Source organism: Diadema antillarum, unplaced genomic scaffold, assembly GCF_040938485.1.
Source record: "Diadema antillarum isolate AM-2024a unplaced genomic scaffold, OU_Dant_1.0 seq00001055_RagTag, whole genome shotgun sequence".
Taxonomy (NCBI): domain Eukaryota; kingdom Metazoa; phylum Echinodermata; class Echinoidea; order Diadematoida; family Diadematidae; genus Diadema; species Diadema antillarum.
This window is the reverse complement of record NW_027271883.1, coordinates 1194644-1211407: the sequence shown is the minus strand read 5'-3', so window position 1 is coordinate 1211407 and position 16764 is coordinate 1194644. Positions and strand designations below refer to the sequence as shown.

The 16764-nt window shown below is 38.1% G+C and overlaps 1 protein-coding gene across 1 annotated transcript; it reads right to left on the bottom strand.

Annotated features, from left to right (window-relative positions):
- Nucleotides 1-5943: 5943 nt before the first annotated feature.
- On the bottom strand, nt 5944-16446 carry LOC139743169 (galactose-1-phosphate uridylyltransferase-like). The gene is made up of 7 exons (XM_071653676.1): nt 16434-16446; nt 15634-15803; nt 14601-14679; nt 12513-12561; nt 11874-12003; nt 10768-10834; nt 5944-6035 (listed from the first exon to the last, which is right to left on the bottom strand). The coding sequence occupies exons 1-7, from the start codon at nt 16444-16446 to the stop codon at nt 5944-5946; spliced, it is 600 nt and encodes a 199-aa protein (XP_071509777.1).
- Nucleotides 16447-16764: the final 318 nt, after the last annotated feature.

The window sequence follows — 16764 nt, the reverse complement described above, 5'->3', positions numbered from 1 at the left end:
GGTAGGAATTATTTCAGTGTGATACTGTGTGCATCAAATCATGTCTGCCTTTTTCACATGTTTCACTTTCAGATCAAGAAGAGGACAGAAGATGAATCAGAGGCCGTTGTAAAAGCAGCAGAAATTGCCGTCAGAGTCATCACATGGAAACCATAAAAAGCTGGTGGCCGCATTTGGTGATTCAAGACTGTCATGAAAGGAATACACTTTACATCTACCATAAAAACATTGCCCTTCTTTTTCAACCCTGGCCTGAAACCAATAAGCCCTGAATGGACCAGGCAGTTATTGTTGTCAATAAAAAGTACGAGCACCATGCACTTACTGTATTCCTCAGCAATTCAGGATGGTATACTTCCCACTTCTGTAACATTCAGTGTTATGTTGCAGCTACCGTACATTCAAACACAGCTGGCATCATTGCTGAAATACCTTTGATATTCATGGGACTAGATTGGTATTAAAGTCAGTTTAATGGATTACTAGATATGAAGAATGAGGATAACTCTATGTGAACCTGCAGAGCTCCATTCTTCACATGTTCAGAATAACTAAAGTACACGTAATGTTGACATGCTTGTTTTGTGTATGTGTCTGTGTGTGTGTGTGCACGTGCAACGGGCAACGGGCAACTTTGTCATGAAAGTCCAGCATGTCAAGCCATGAACAATAAGGGAGTTCATGGTTGTGATTTGCACATATGCAAACAAAGGTCAAATGAGAATGTCTGTGTATTTGCCACTGACTTTAAAACGAAAAGAATCCTCGGGCAACCATGATAATCTGAATTATGTCAGTACAATGTATGTGTTTCACAATTAATTAGAATGTACAGGTGTAAGCCATTCATCTACACTGTTTAGCAAAATCTCTCCATGCATTTTATTAACATTGATCTAGTACAAGATGCCATGCTTCAACAAGGAATTCTTGATCACAACACATGTCCATGTTATTTGAAATTCTGTGGTGAAGGGGTGGAATGAGACATGCGCTAACCATGGACTCCCATATAAACATTTAAATCATTTCAGGCAAATCAGTTTAATTTTGTATTTGAAATCTGCTGCATGGAGTACTGCATGTACTAGTAAGCTTATTTTTATGTTTGGCTGGTTTGCCTGTCCCTGTGTCTTTTGCACAGTACATGTACTATTAATTTCACAAACAGAAAAGGCAAATTTAACTTGTCTTTAAAATGGCTTGGCGAATCTGCCTTGTAGAAGCCCACATGGAAGCCACCTTAAATTAGCAGTGACATTGGTAGCATTAGGAACACGCAATTGTCCATGTGAGTTACGTAATTCAGCATAGTCTGAAACATGCAAGATGATAGGTGGATGTGGTTCGGATAATCCCGAGATGGGATTAATATACCCTGGCTAATGATGTACATCATGTGTCATTTTGGTGTCAGTGTGAAAACTGGAACACATGTCACTACATGATTGACAATGTATGTTTCACAAGTGTTCTGTGCATAAATTTATGTGGTTCATAAAGTGTAGACCTACTAGCTGGTCTATGATAACCTTTGGTATGAAAACAACAACAAACTACAAAAACACTGGCCACTTCCCAAATTTATTGATGACAGCATGAACACTTGCTCTTATGTTCACTCTCAGTCAACTACTATATGACCAGGATCTGCATTACAATCTTGTGATGAGAGATGATGTAATTCTCTCTAAAGTACCTAGCCTCCAAAAACAATAACAACATGTGTCACTCCCACGCACACACACGCACATACACACAAATTATCATTTAGCTGCACGTGCACTGTGCTCTGCTTCAAATTACTGAATCAGAAAGATCATTATATATTTATTTCTTTAGTATGATCCAGTTATATCTCGTCCTTGTATTTTGAAGACACCTAAACACTTTGTTGAAGTGGTGCTTGTGTTATCTTTAGCTTTTGTTTCCAGCAATTAATCCTCTTGTATAACGTTTCAACTGAGCATAGACACAATTTTTCAAGTCGATGTGTACATATGTATATAAATCTCTTAATGTGAAGTATATATTTGTGAATATATGTAATTATGCTTATAAATATACTAGAACTAAAAACATTATTGTTTCAACAGATTTTTATGAAATTTTGAAGAATAATTGAGATGTCCTCTAAAAGAATCATTTCCAGTATGAGATTTTGTATGAACATCAAATGCACATCAGAGTGCAGTTATGTAAGTGATGCAAGTACAGTTACATAAAACAATTTGAGAATAAAACATGGTGGACAGATGTGTGGTTTTTTTTTGTCTGTAATTTTATCTCAGTTGTGTTTAGTGTTGACTCATTGGGTCAGAATAATAATTGAGCAATGTGCTCTTCAGTTGACTATGTGCACTCCCTTGCTTAAAATAAGATATCAGTCAATGGTATATACAGTGCACTCTCGTTGTAACAAACATAGTTTTAACGAAATTCAGGTTAAAATGAAGCAAAAATTTAGGCCCCAACATCATCAGCTTTGAATCTTTAATTGTTTATTTGTTCGGTTAGAACAAAATTTCGAGATAATAAAAGAAAACTGCCAGTCTCGATTTTGTTAAGATGGGAGTCAACTGTAGTAGAAAGATAGAAAGGTAGAAAGATAATCTGTAAAATTAACAGCCACATATTTTGTATCTTTCTCAGCGTTGTCTGCTTAAGCACATGTTGTGCAGTTAATACAGAGGAAAGGAATGAAACAAAAGTTGATCATTTTCTACAAACAACATACCGGTAACCGAAAGTGAATAGCATTGAGCAATTCATTGTAATAATACAAAATTTACAGAAGCCCTAAGGTTTCCAATGTACATAAAGTTATATGCTGTGTAATGATATGAAGTAATTGATGCAAGCATAATATGTACGAGAACAAGAGAATCCTCAAAACATGTTTTTAATAAAAGAAGAAGTGCAGGTTACTTGTAATTTTGATGTCATCAAAAGAACTACTCCTACGCAATAGATGTTTGTGTGTCTTTTATGTGTGTTATTCGTGTGACCCTGCTGTTCACATGATATCTACAATTACTAATGGTTTTTTTTTAATTATTTTTTTTAACTTCAGACCCAGAATGCCATTACTCACACATATCTAAACCATCACAAAGAGGGTGAGATAAACTCTCCCCTTAACGCACCCCAATACTGATAACAAAGAAGTCGGAAAGCTTATAGGGCCTACCCAAGTTTGATGCAACATTTTGCATTTTTATACCAACATTAAAATACTCAGTAAACAATAGGAATGTAGAGGAAATTAGCTACTAGTATACTCGCAACTCCATGTAGAGGGCGCTAATGCCAGTGGTTATGGTACACACACGAGCCAGTGCCAGCTACATAGTGCTCGTGTACTAAATACGTGTATTCTCATGGTCGGACATCCGGGTATTTTGCGTGTCACGGGGTCATGGATAGCGGTGGAGTGAAAACAAACAGTCGCGTGAGCCTGGAGGGGTAACGCTGTACATGTTTTCTGCCGGGGCGCCCCGCGAGCACAAGCTGTACTACTGTAGCTGTGCGGGCAGCAGGATTAGGCCCTAGACTAGGCCTACCCTAAATTAGGCCCTACCTTAAGCCTACTACAGTACTAACGTTATATAGGCATATAGACCTACCTGAAGTTTCTATGAGGTACTAAGTAAACGTAGATATCGGGGTAGGGCCTACTCAATGAGGTTCTACAGCACATCTGGCCATTTTCGGGTCGTTGATCCAGAGTCCTGCCGCGATTTCATACGGGCACAGGTCCAGTCCGGCTGCCTTCAACTTGGCAAAATACCGGGATCCGACCGATCGATCGACAGGATCCAGATTTTTAGAATATTGCTGGCAAGACATGATGTATGTATCTCATGAATAAATGACAAAATGAATACTAGTAATGAAAAACAGTCCCCATGTCTGCGTAGAGTTGCACATAAAACGCGTCGCACATGCAGGCACAGCATGCAGTATGCGCATTATGCACAGCATATGCAGGCTTAGCGCGTGCAAGCTGTTTGTTTTCACTCCAGTCAACCGGAAGTGACGTGTAGCCGACCGCAAGAATAGCTAGCCTATCGTATCGTATGGTTCGTATGGGCCTTGTGAGTGTGTACCATTGGTTGCACTGTACTGTTGTGCATGCTATATACTGTATGCTATGCTGTGACTATCTGCAATGTGTAAACATGTGCGGAGGCAGATAATACAACTTTCTAACATTTGTTATTGGAAACATGGGATTTTGCAACGGGAGAATGTAGTATGTGGAGGGTTATTGTTCATATGAACATGTAATCTGTATTCTCGTACGCTCGGGATAATATTAACGAAGAATATTCACTGCGGTACATTTCTGTTTGCGGTCAAAGACAGCGGGGCGGCAGGTGTGTGTATATTTTATGCTTGTGAGTGTGAACGTGTGGAACGTACGAACGCGAGGCCGTGGAACTCCGTGACGTTATTTCCATATCGGGAATTTCATAATGGCGGATACAACCACCGAAAATGCTAAACAACGTGAGCGGGAACGGCACAGTTCAGAATCCAGTAGTAAGTAATCACTTCTATATATATCAGTGTGTGTAAAATGGTTGTATTTATTGCTACTTTTGACTTCAAAGAGACCTTGTAAGACATCGAGTATGTCTCCGGAATACAAGTCAGTAGTGTTACATACCGTACGAAGGTATGGTAGTATTGCTGTCAATGCTGTGTACCCGGGCGCGGGCCCGGTAGCTAGCAATCAATACAGAGTAGACGTCCTACCCCATCTGTAGCTGTGGGTAAAGCTGTGCCTGTCTGTGCTGTGCGCTGACATGGATCGGACCGGGCGTTCACCGTTTTGATGCGGTCGGGCGATACACATAGGCGGCTCATACTCATATCTATAGCCTGAAGTGTCCAGCAAAGCAATCAGGGTTGTTACAATACATACAATTTAACAGGTTACATGGTACACTCATATTAACTGACGACAAGAGAGATAAATCTGATTAACTGGATTTCAGGGGCAGAAGGCATTTATGACCCTGCCTAGTTAAAGCGCCACGATACATTTTATAGTTAGTGACCTGCACCTCGTCATAGTTAATGACATGTTTATGCATTTTTAAATCATATTGCGTCACTGAAATTCTATGAAATCCCACTCGCATACAGGAAAAATGCTGAAAATTCCAATGGAACGACTAATTCAGTCATTGAACCCGCAAATTTGCAGCTATCAACGGGAATGATGCGGAATATTTGTGCGCTAGAGAAGGGGCCCGCACCTCAGCACCCCAAGCTTCCATAAACAAAGCTACATAAAAGATGTGAGCGGATAACCTTGATGATGGACATAACATGTATACGGTAGATTTTCAAGAAAAACTTCGGTTTTCACCTCAGTTTGCTGGGTTTTGGTTGTGGTAACCCTGCAAAGTTTCAAGCGTACTGAACAGTCCTGGGCGTACATTTTTGTTCAATCTGCTTGTAGTCAGGTAGCAATTTTACGCAGGGTGATGGTAAGGCCCCTGACGAGGTGCGGGCACCTCGCTATACTACAGACAGTCTGTGGTTATGAAAGATTTAGACCTACGTACACTGTAGGCCTATGACGTAACAGTATTCTAAGTGTAGTTTACAATGTATTACATGTTTAAGCTTCTCATTGCCATCATTACATTTCAATTAGAGCAGTCGAAAATGAATTTATAGCCATGAATATTGCTGGATGCATTAAAAAAACAGTGTATAAAGAATCTATTATTACCAAGACTCTCTCGTTGATCGCTAATAGCGTCATCAGCATGCACGCATTCGCCTGATACTCTCTGCTGAAGTTAGTGAGCTACCACCACCACCGAAGAGTGCATATTCTCTGAATAGCGTTTGTATTGCGAACATACAAGTGTATACTACATGTACAAGTATTGTATAGGGTACAGGGTACACAAGGTAGCGCTGTCATCCAGCTGCTGCTGACTGCTGCCCTGGTGCGGCTGGCTGGCTGCTGATGTCGATCTGGGTCATGGAATAGGAATGCACCAAACCCGAGGCTTTTGGTTTAGAAATACAGTGTAAGATCTTCGAGAGAAAACCTGCTATTAAACAGATGAATGTTTGTCATGAGACCCAAAAAAAAGAAAAGAAAAGAAAAAAAGCAAGGAGAAAAGGTATACATGTAAGAATGAACTGGAAAATATAGTTGGTCTAGAATGTAAGGAAAAATAGGTTATTTTCATCGTATTCATGGTGCATACGTAAAATGTACATTGCATTGCGTGTACAATTGTAGATGCGTGGCTAGCTACAATTCATATAGTTGGCACATACAGTTTACAAGTAGACTCCCTACTAAATTATCCCTCATGCAATTCTATGTCACCTGGGCCTGCAGCCTTGATGAAATAAAATGGCACTCGGGAAATGTAATTTAGTACTGGTATGTACAGTATTTGTCATTCTATAATCCAGTATGTTGCATGATAGAGCATGCACTACATTGTATTTATCCCAGCTCAATGAAATGTTTCTGCTCCAGCAGCGGTCAACAAGGAAGAACTCGCTGTGGTACATGTATAATTTTGTAAATTTAATAAAACTCATCAAATCATTGTCATGTTGTTGTGTGGTAGCTACAACTGTACAGTAATTTTGAAAACAAATTTCTCAGTGATGTAATATACAGGTACAGCAGGGCTGTGTACAGTAAGAGCAAGCTTCTATACATTGTACAATGTAGGCATAATTATACATGTATGTGTAGTGCAACTACAATGTAATAGACAGACATTATTCATCAATGGACTGGGTTGGTAGTTTTCCATTGTACCCTGAAAATTTGTTCCTAACAACCATATTCCTGCTGAAATGTGTCCGACATACATGTACTCTAAAACAAGAAATGTTTGTGTGCATTTTTTTTGTGTGTGAATTTCGCGAGAGCCAAGATTCATGAAATTAAACTGCATGCGAAAGTTTTTGTCTACACTATTGCATTGGATATCAGTGGTGATTAATTTCATTCCGCGATAAAGGTCATTGGCTCCAATTTGTGGAAATTTCATGCTGCAAATATTTTGTGTTTTACAGTACAGTGTGTACAGTATACAGGGTACAAAAGTGTACATTTTGTATGTACAATATAGCAACAATTGACAGGATAAGTCCAAGTGAAAGGATGTCCATTGATTTTCATGCATTTGTATATTATGTACATTAGCCTACTGTATTATGCCCAGGTTTTTATTTTTTGGGAATTTTGCAAGTCGGGGTGCTGTTCACGAAAGTAAAGACACAAACATATTGACTCTGATCCCTATATTAATGTGACGTACACACGTGTATACTTGTACATTTCTGTGTTCAGTTCAGTACTCCACTATCTCAAATTTAACCACTCAAGAAATTGTTGGGAAGTCCCGATTTGCGAAAAATTAGACTCTCTAAATTTATGGCCTACAAATCGTATACAGTATCTATTAAAGTCTAAGCAGTGTTGTTTGTATTTAGCAGTAAAAAAAAACCCCAGACATTCTGTGTGTGTACATGTATACTGCATTGTTTGAATACATTATTGACCCCTTTTGTGAAATACAATTGTACAAATGTAATGTACAAAGTGCATGTGAATTTCTCAAAGTAATCCTTGATAACTTATGGCTTGGTACATGGCAGTTTGTTTAATTGAGAAGAAACAAATGAACCAGAGAATACAGACAAAATATGAACAAAGAGATTCTGTGATTTACAGCAATTGAAATCAACTTTCATCCAGCTTTCATGAGCTTTTGCCAAAATCCTTTGGCAAAAGGAAATTGTACCTAAAAACTCCCTTCAATATATAATGGTACTAAATTTACAACAGCTGCTGTGCAAAATATCTTTGGTTTGGTTGTTCATGCTCATATGAAAATATGGAATGCATTTCATCGCAAAATTTAGAATACATTTTGGCACCACATTTTCTGTTTTCTTTTTTTACAAGGATTGCAAACTAATGATATGTTTCCTTGTGAGGCAACGGAAATGCCGCATGAATTTCAGAAGTTTTGATTGCTCAGTATTTTTCTTTCTTATTTTTTGCCTCTGCCTCTTGGCAGTCGTCTTTAGTATTGTGAATACATTTGTAATTGTACCATATTAGTAGGTCCAAATGAATAACAGCTCTTTCATTTTGGATGATCTCCAATGTGGTGTATACACAGATGTATGGGCAGGCGATGACAAACAGTTCATGGCACAATGGTGACGCACATGTACAACTGTCTGTGCATTCAAATGAATGTACAATTGCATGCTTCTCGAAAGAAATCCCCAATAATCATCACAGAACATTGCCTTAACTTTGTCTAGACGTAGTGACAAAACTGTATGTCACTCAGTGTAGCAACAACCACAAAATGCACTTGAACTGTTTTTGTACTTAAAACAAAAATGAAAACAAAAACAATGATAGGATATGAATATCTTGCCACAAGGCATTGATATCAAAGGATTCATGAATTTGAATTATTTCTCTTTATTCCAATTGTATACTACATGTACAGTGTATTTCATCATGCTGGTGTCATAGAGTCCGATAAAGTTTGTATTGGGTGTGTGCAAATAAACCTGTTGAATTGTATCACAGACATACACGTACTGTAAAAGTGGTTTCTTTCGCGTACAGAAACTTTCGCGGTTTCCATCGGTGCCGACTTTTTCGCGTGTGTTTAAATTCGCGGTCGGTAATGATAGCGTTGTAACAAGCAACAGGTTCAAAACATTTTCGCGTGATGTTAAATTCGCGGTTCAACCTCAAAGCGCGAAAAGCGCGAAAATAAAACCACTGCGAAAGAAACCACTTTTACAGTACATACTTGTAAGCTGTACATAATGTAAGTTACGTTTTAAGAATCTCAAAGTCAACATAGACTACCGGTACATTGTACATGTACCTTATAGAACATGTCATTAACAGTAACATCAGAACTTGTCCTTTTTATTTTCATGTTTGAACCTCCATTTTTTTTTTGTTACTTTTAAATCTATGTGTTTATAGTACACGTGTAAGAAGAAAACCTACAGTATGTCATGGTGACTTTCTTTGTCATTTTATAAATTTTAAATGTCTTTGTAACTTTGGGAGGATTTTTTATGTGGCAGAAGGAAGGTAATATCAAAGGAAAGCATCAAATGAAAAGGTAGCACAGACACATATTTTAGCTGTCACACAGTTGCTGTGATGAATGTACACATCCCATTATTCATGCATGCAGCAGCTCTCACTGAGAGGTCGTTGTATTAGCCGTGGATGACTAGTGTGGAGTGTGTCCAGGGATGCCAGATTTGTTGCCACAAAATTTCATCTTGTTTTTCTGAAGTCTGTGGTTCCTGAGTAAGAGCTCAGGTGGAGCTAAGCCGGTCACCGCAGATGTGACAGGTTTTTGGTCTCGTGTTTGACTCTGTGCATGCACGGTGCTTTACAGGGTTTACATGCAAGGTAGAAAAGGTCAAACAGCACTACACACCCTTAACACAAGGGCAATCCGATAAATCTCAATACTCCTTGTCCTAAGTCTCTCAACATCAATGAAATGTTCTCTGCCAAAGTGCCAAGGCCGTGTGGGATCAGCCATGTACTTATCTTGAACTCTCACTCCTTTTTGCCAAACTTGTTGCAATTAATGAGTCAATATTTGTTGTAGTGACAGGTTGTAAATTGTGACAGTGTATGCTGCATTTTCATTTACATACATGTACATGTACAATTGTAACAGAACTTGTGTTGATCAATATGCTTCTCAATAGTTCACGTTTCCTCCAGAATGAAAAAGAAGACAACATTGTTTGTATTACTTACAATGTGTACCTGATAATTTTACATTGTACCGTATTTCTACGATCCTGATTTTGCTCGTTACCATTGGTGCAAAGTACACTGTACATGTAGGTATGAGATACAAAATATGGTGTAAATATACTGGTCTGGTTGGATTTGTATGCAAAGGAACTGCACCTACTACAGGTGTGGAGAATGTGCTTCATGGGATATACACTTGTACACATGTTGTACCAGGGTACCCCTTAACAATTAAAATTTTAGCCTACATTTGTACAGTGTAGATTATCAATGGTTCATTCAGTTTAATAGCATTGTGGTGGTTACTTGCAAACAAACGGTACATAGTAAATTACATCATACCACCTTCCAACATAATAAGGTCTTCACAGCCAACATGTTTGAAAGCTTGTCTGAAGACTAACAAGGATTTAGAGTATTTTTTGGCAAAGAAAAAGGGTACGCTTGCTTTACATTTTCGAAAATGGAGACTGGATTTTTAACTTATTTATGTAGTTGAACCCGGAGTCCCGGATGTGTCACATATTTTGTTGGTCCCCTTTTATTGTTTGTTTTTGTATCTTGATAGACTACGGACCTGATGAAGCAAAGGGTTAATGGTAAAAATATGTTCCCAAAAACCTTGTTATAACATTGTTTTACTTGACAGAATGTATATTGTTTAGTAATTCATAATTGTCATGATTGGTTTTTGTATGCTACTTTTTCTTATTTTTTCTTTTCTTGTTTATTTCTATTTGTATAATCATGTTTTTGATCTCTGTAATTTTGTTTGATGTTGTTTAATAAAAAAATTGAAAGATAAAAAAAAAACATGTTTTCATGCACATTACCACACAACACTATTACTGAAAATTTTGGCATTTCATGATGCAAGAAACCCTAATCAATGTACATGGACAGGAAAACTATTCTAAAAGCTATCTCAACAGAAAAAATACTACTGCAACTTACCTGGCAATGAGGATGAGGATTTGAACAACCCATAGCGGCTCCTTTATTTTCAAAGATCTGTAAAACAAGGGAGAAAAAGAAGAAGCTGTAGATAAGTCACATGAGTAGCTAAAATACATAAGCCTACTGAGTTGGGGCGTGTAATTAATACATAACTTACTCTAAGATAGTTTACAAAAGCCCTAACATGGTATATCATGGCTAACAAGGATTTTTTTCCTTGTTTTTTTTTTTGTTTGTTTTTCTCTTTCATAGGATACATTTATATTAGGTATGCCAAGAACTTGACTTTCTAGACGTCAATATACACTGCATAATTAAAATTCACAAACTTGAATGCACAACTGCAGGTGCTTCTTCTCATTCAGCTTCAACCATGACACAAAATCATTATTTCCTTTTGGATATTAATGTAGTACATTACTATAAACATGGAACATTTGGCAGTAATTGTGTGAAAATGATAACACATATCTTTTGGAGAGACCCAACTTTGAAAAAAAACAACAACAACAACTTTCATTTATGAAATTATAAACTAGAGCAAGGCATCTGAAATTGGCAAAGCATGGGAAAATCACTCATGCAATAATACCCAATTTAACAATTTGTAACTCTGAGAATACTTATACGGGAAGAAAACTCTCCCCGTCTATGATTAGACAACATAGGTATATTTTACTTCATTTTCAAAATATCAAGAGGCCCTTTGGGAATGTATCATGTTTATCTCCTCTAAACAGGTGGTCTGTAATGCCACATTGTTGAAATGGATGAGGAGGCAAAAGGTTTAAACTGAATCAAGTATCCAGTTCAGAGAGGAATAAATCACCTGTTTAGCAATAGCAAGTTTTGACATTTTCTCCACTTCGTCATTTCCCTTTGCTGCAACATAGATCTGACTGTTCACATGCACTGACACACAATAGTTGTACATTCTGAGAATTAACAACATGAAAATCATGCCTAAGGAACTTTCAGTTTTAATGCAATAAAATAGCAATTAGGATGTTTTTTTCAGTTCATCTTTCGAAATGTCACTCAGCAGAGTGGGCTGTGTCTCAAGCAACAGTCCACTCCAAGTCATCACACATACCTGAACCCATCTATACTTTGCTCCAAAGTCTGTGATAAGCTCCGCCCACTTGTCAACCACTGCCCTGATTTCAGCCAATGACATAAGAGGTAGAGTTATGTCCGACCAAGGGTGGAAGCACATGACTTGACTGGTGGGAGGGAATAGAGGTGATAAAAAGAGCAAAAGAGAACATTAGATGAATATGTGTCTATTAAGGTGTTGATCTGAAAAATTGAAAAAGGCTACTTATACCTCCTGCTGAATATCTGCAATATCACAAGTAACATAGACATGTATCTGCAATATGTCTGTAATTCATATCTAGGGAAAATACAAACTCAGGCAGTAAAGCTTACGACAGCTCGTTTTCTCTATAATTGCTAATGTTAACCATTTTAAGTTGAAAATGTTGGAACTTAACAAACAAGTATATACAACATAAACTGAAGACACAGTCATCACTCAATCAAAAAGACATTCCCTCTCATCCTATCCCTAACTGAAGCAAAAAGGAAAGTTTAAGAGATGTATAAGATATCAAACAAACAAAAAAAGTAAAGGGAGAGGGGACCATGCTTTTTAATAGTGTATTGAGAGATACTCTCGAACAATATGCAGTAGACAAAACTGGATTAAATGGGGGAAATGTTTACATACCAAGTACCAACTGCTGGTGCACACTGTAGTAGATGATGCTCACTGGGCCCTGATAAAGAAAAGAGGACATGAAAAGAATCTTGCCATGACATCAGTTGTTAGTAAACCATTGATAATTCATTTAATTACATCTGCCAGAATTCTAAACGAGTAAAAATATGCCACACATAGATCAGGTATAAGAACAGCAGAGAATCTGGAATTTCATTATCCAAACACGACAGCATGAAGTGAAGCACAGTCGGCCTTAGACAGGTTTAAAGCTTATAAGATGTGGTAAATTACTGACTGACAACAGATCTGCTACTATCAATGACCTAATTGTAAATTCCTGCCATGGACATACTAAAACTAAAAGAAAAACTAGAGAGGGGCCGTCAAAGGCGGCAGACCCACGCCTTGTACAAAGTCGGGGTAAACATACTGTGCATTCGGTCATCTACCAGAATTCGGTCACTTAATTGCCAGTGTCCTTTATCACCAGCCAGTGCGTTCTACCAAAGATCGTACACTGAAGTGTACGATCTTTGGTTCTACAGTCACATCACACGCAAATCACATCATTTCACATACGGTAACACTCATTCACCACAGGAAAGTCCTTTAGTCTCCTCCAAAAATCCATCGAAAATCCCAAATTCCACCGTCAAAAGTGCAGATTCGGAACTTTTCCAAGCGCGCGTGAATTAAGTCCAGTTTTAAGAGCATTGTCTACGCGACGGGTCGCCGAAAAAGCGCTAAAAATCGAGAAATACGCCGTTTTCTTGCGGGATATTTTGCTTATAGCAAGCCGAGAGTGTGTTGATATCAAAGGTCGTATGAGTGTACGATCTTTGATGGTATCCACAAAAGCGCAAAAGAAAACCAAAATTTACGTACCCCCTAGGCAATTACCCCTATGATTAGTGTCTACGGGAATTATTCAATGCAAGGGTTAAATGCAAATGTCTACTGCACCAGTATTCGGTCACCAACGAGCGCCGCAACGTCCCCGATGCTATTTTGCACCAACAGGGTAGAGCGCGATGCATTTTCAGCGGCCTTGCACACGCATTGACATTGAGCGCGCATATCGTGCAGTGTGACTGCGACCGAGCAAATGCTCCTCCAACAAAAAAAACAATCAATTTTAATTTGAAAAATCATCAAAATACGGGCCAGTTTGTGACGACGGAGAACGAACTTTCATAAATCCAGAAGGACATAGTCCTTCAAATAGGCCTAAACGTAAATTTCGGAATTCTTACGAACATTTGAGCAGCGAAGTCCGATCGTTTGGGAGTTTATGTTTTCGTATGGTAGCGGAAAATTGCAAAGTGAGAAACGGGAAATTTTCGGAGTGTTCACTATACCATGGGGTCAAAACTTAAAGGTCGCACAGAATTTGCAAGGGTCAACCGATTATCACCAAAATCTAATCGATTCTTTCCTGTCATTATCCAGACATCCCCTGAACATTTCGTGCAAATCCGTTTACCCCGTTCTCTTGTTATCTTGTACACAAACAAACAAACAAACAAACAAACACACAAACAAACAAACAAACAAACAAACAAACAAAAACAAACAAACAAACATACGGAACCCTTTACATAACCCCCTGCCGATTTTCATCGGCGTGGGTAAAAATGAGAATGCCAGTACACCAACTCTTCACAACAGCATCATCTTATTTAGGGGTGCAGTAAGTACAATACTTGTAAGCAGAGATGGGAAAAACAGATATGCAATACAAACACACACATTCTGTCATCCCTGAAAAAAAAACAAAAAACAGCCACATGTTTTTCAATTGCTCCTGACTGATTAACCCCTTGCCTCTGACATATTTGTAATTCACAATAGGGTTGATACCTGCCACACCTGGTTCATGTACAGAATGGGTTGATAATAGCTTCAATGTCATTGCTTGCCCATGAATGCCATTCTAAGTGCCTCTTGAAGCTATCTCCTCATATGTCAAAACATTGTATTGCTTTGCTTTCTGGTCTCTGATCCACAGCCATGAATCATTACACAGACATCACATACCCAAACATACTGGAATACAGCATGCAGTTGATGGATGCCCTGCAAACAGTGCCTTACCTGGTGTTGGGGCTCCTTCTTGCAAAAGAGCAGGGAAGTCATTCTCAAACAGAAAGGTGTTTGGGTAGTCTGGATTTACCTGTGTGAGTTTTCAAACAATAGGGACAACAAATTTATTTGCAATCAGCAAATGACTGTCATGATGCAGAAAATTAATATCATGCTTATGTCATCTGATCAAGTTACCCTGACAAAGTTGTAGACATTATGCTGCAAAAGTTTCAGAATTAGTGACTGAGTACATGCTCAAAAATTATGAATTAAAAAACCTACCCACCTCGTCTGGATTTCAAATTCTAAAATGATTTTAAAAGTACCATTTTTGTGGTAGATACAACTATATGTGGAAATAAGGTGGAACAAATTGTATAGAAAGCTTATATAGCTTGGAGAATCGTATAACATAGCAAGGATGTTGGTGTGTGGCAACTTTATCACATGGGTAACCTATCTCATAACTCTTGGTTATGAAAGTTGACAGAACTATGGGCTATCCTGAACAAGCATTACTTCATCTTTTAAGAAGAAGTGCTAAACTCTCTTTCTACAAAATAGTTAATGCCTACACATACTTTTCTGAACAAGGAATTTAAATAGGGAAAACAATTTAACAGTCATATTTTCTCTGAAGACTCAAGCATTACAAACATAATCCTCATAACAGGCTTGTATGTACTCCAATGTATAAGTAGCTCAACAAATACATGCACATGTGATTGGACAGAAGGTAATGTGCGAAACATAGCAAGCAATACAACAAAAAATGAAATATTAACAGGTGCTGCCAATTATGGTAGGTAATATACTGTATGTCTGCTTATTGGAAAACAAAGATACACAATCCTGTATTAAGGGGCAAAACAAATCTGATCTTGTACCACTGGATGCTGGACATCATAAACTGCATGAATTTCCAGGACAAATATTTTTAGATCGATCAGCACCCACATCGTGCGCAAATTTCATATCACAGAGAAGAAGATTGATGGATGGGAAACACATTTATACTCAGGAAGATGAAACCTGAACTGACATCTCCATGGGCCCTCGTAGCACCGGGACAGAGCGGATTCTTTGGGTCGTGTCTGGGTATCTTCTGCTCAGGCAGCTTCTCCACTTGTCCCTTCCAGGGTCGCTTCATACGATGAGGTGACACCAAGATCCATTCCCCTTTCAAGGGGTTGAATCGTATATGCTGATGCTCTGAAAGATAGACAAGACAATCGCGTTAACACTCTGCTTATGGACAGAAAAGTTCTCCCAAACACAAAGCAGGTACACACATTCAGCAAATGCGGAAAGATTAGGAAATAACTCAGCAAAAGTCTGATGAAAATCAGGCGATTCATTTAAAACTTATGAATTACTGCAGTTTTGGTTGATTCCATGTGCTGCCTGCTATATATGGGGACTCTGCAACATTGCATGATGCCACAGTATGAAAAGAATATAACACAAATTCATTTTTCAAACATAGAGGGAGCACTTGACTTAACTCCTCTAGAAGGCATGAAGAAGGGGAGGGAATGCATACATCGTATAGAAAAAGAGGACTTGTGAAATTCTGTTTATATTGTTTGTACCCAACACTACTACAACACCAAAAATTGTTGAAATGTTTCCATCTTGTGAGGGCAGCAGGAATACCTAGACTTTAAGAATTAATGACTTTCTAAAGGAACGGTTTATTTCCCTCAAGTTTTCAGTTTCACTGAATCTTACTACAATCGCTAAAGGTACAAATAATAATATGTATGCCAGTTGTCTGAAGGGGAACTTAAGAACATCATCATCATCAGTACACATAAGTCGTAGTAGGTCTAAGGTTAATACTTTGTGATCCCATTGAGACTTCAGGTCATTCCAGTGTGCAGAGAGAGGGAAATTAATCCAGAACAAGTTAGTGTACCTCAAACAGACTGAACACTGAATATCTTTTTGCCTGTAACAGAGTGTTTAGTTGGGCTAAGCTCCTTCTTGGCCCTTGTGTATATGCCTAACAATTAGATATAAAACTACAGAGGTAAACATTAAATTTAAGCTTCAAACACAAACATTTGAGTGGTGATCGATCCATTATTACTTTAAATAATTGTTGTTCATGTAATAATACTATAAATTTATTCATTGAACATCCACGATTGAACACTGCAGTTAGTGTCAC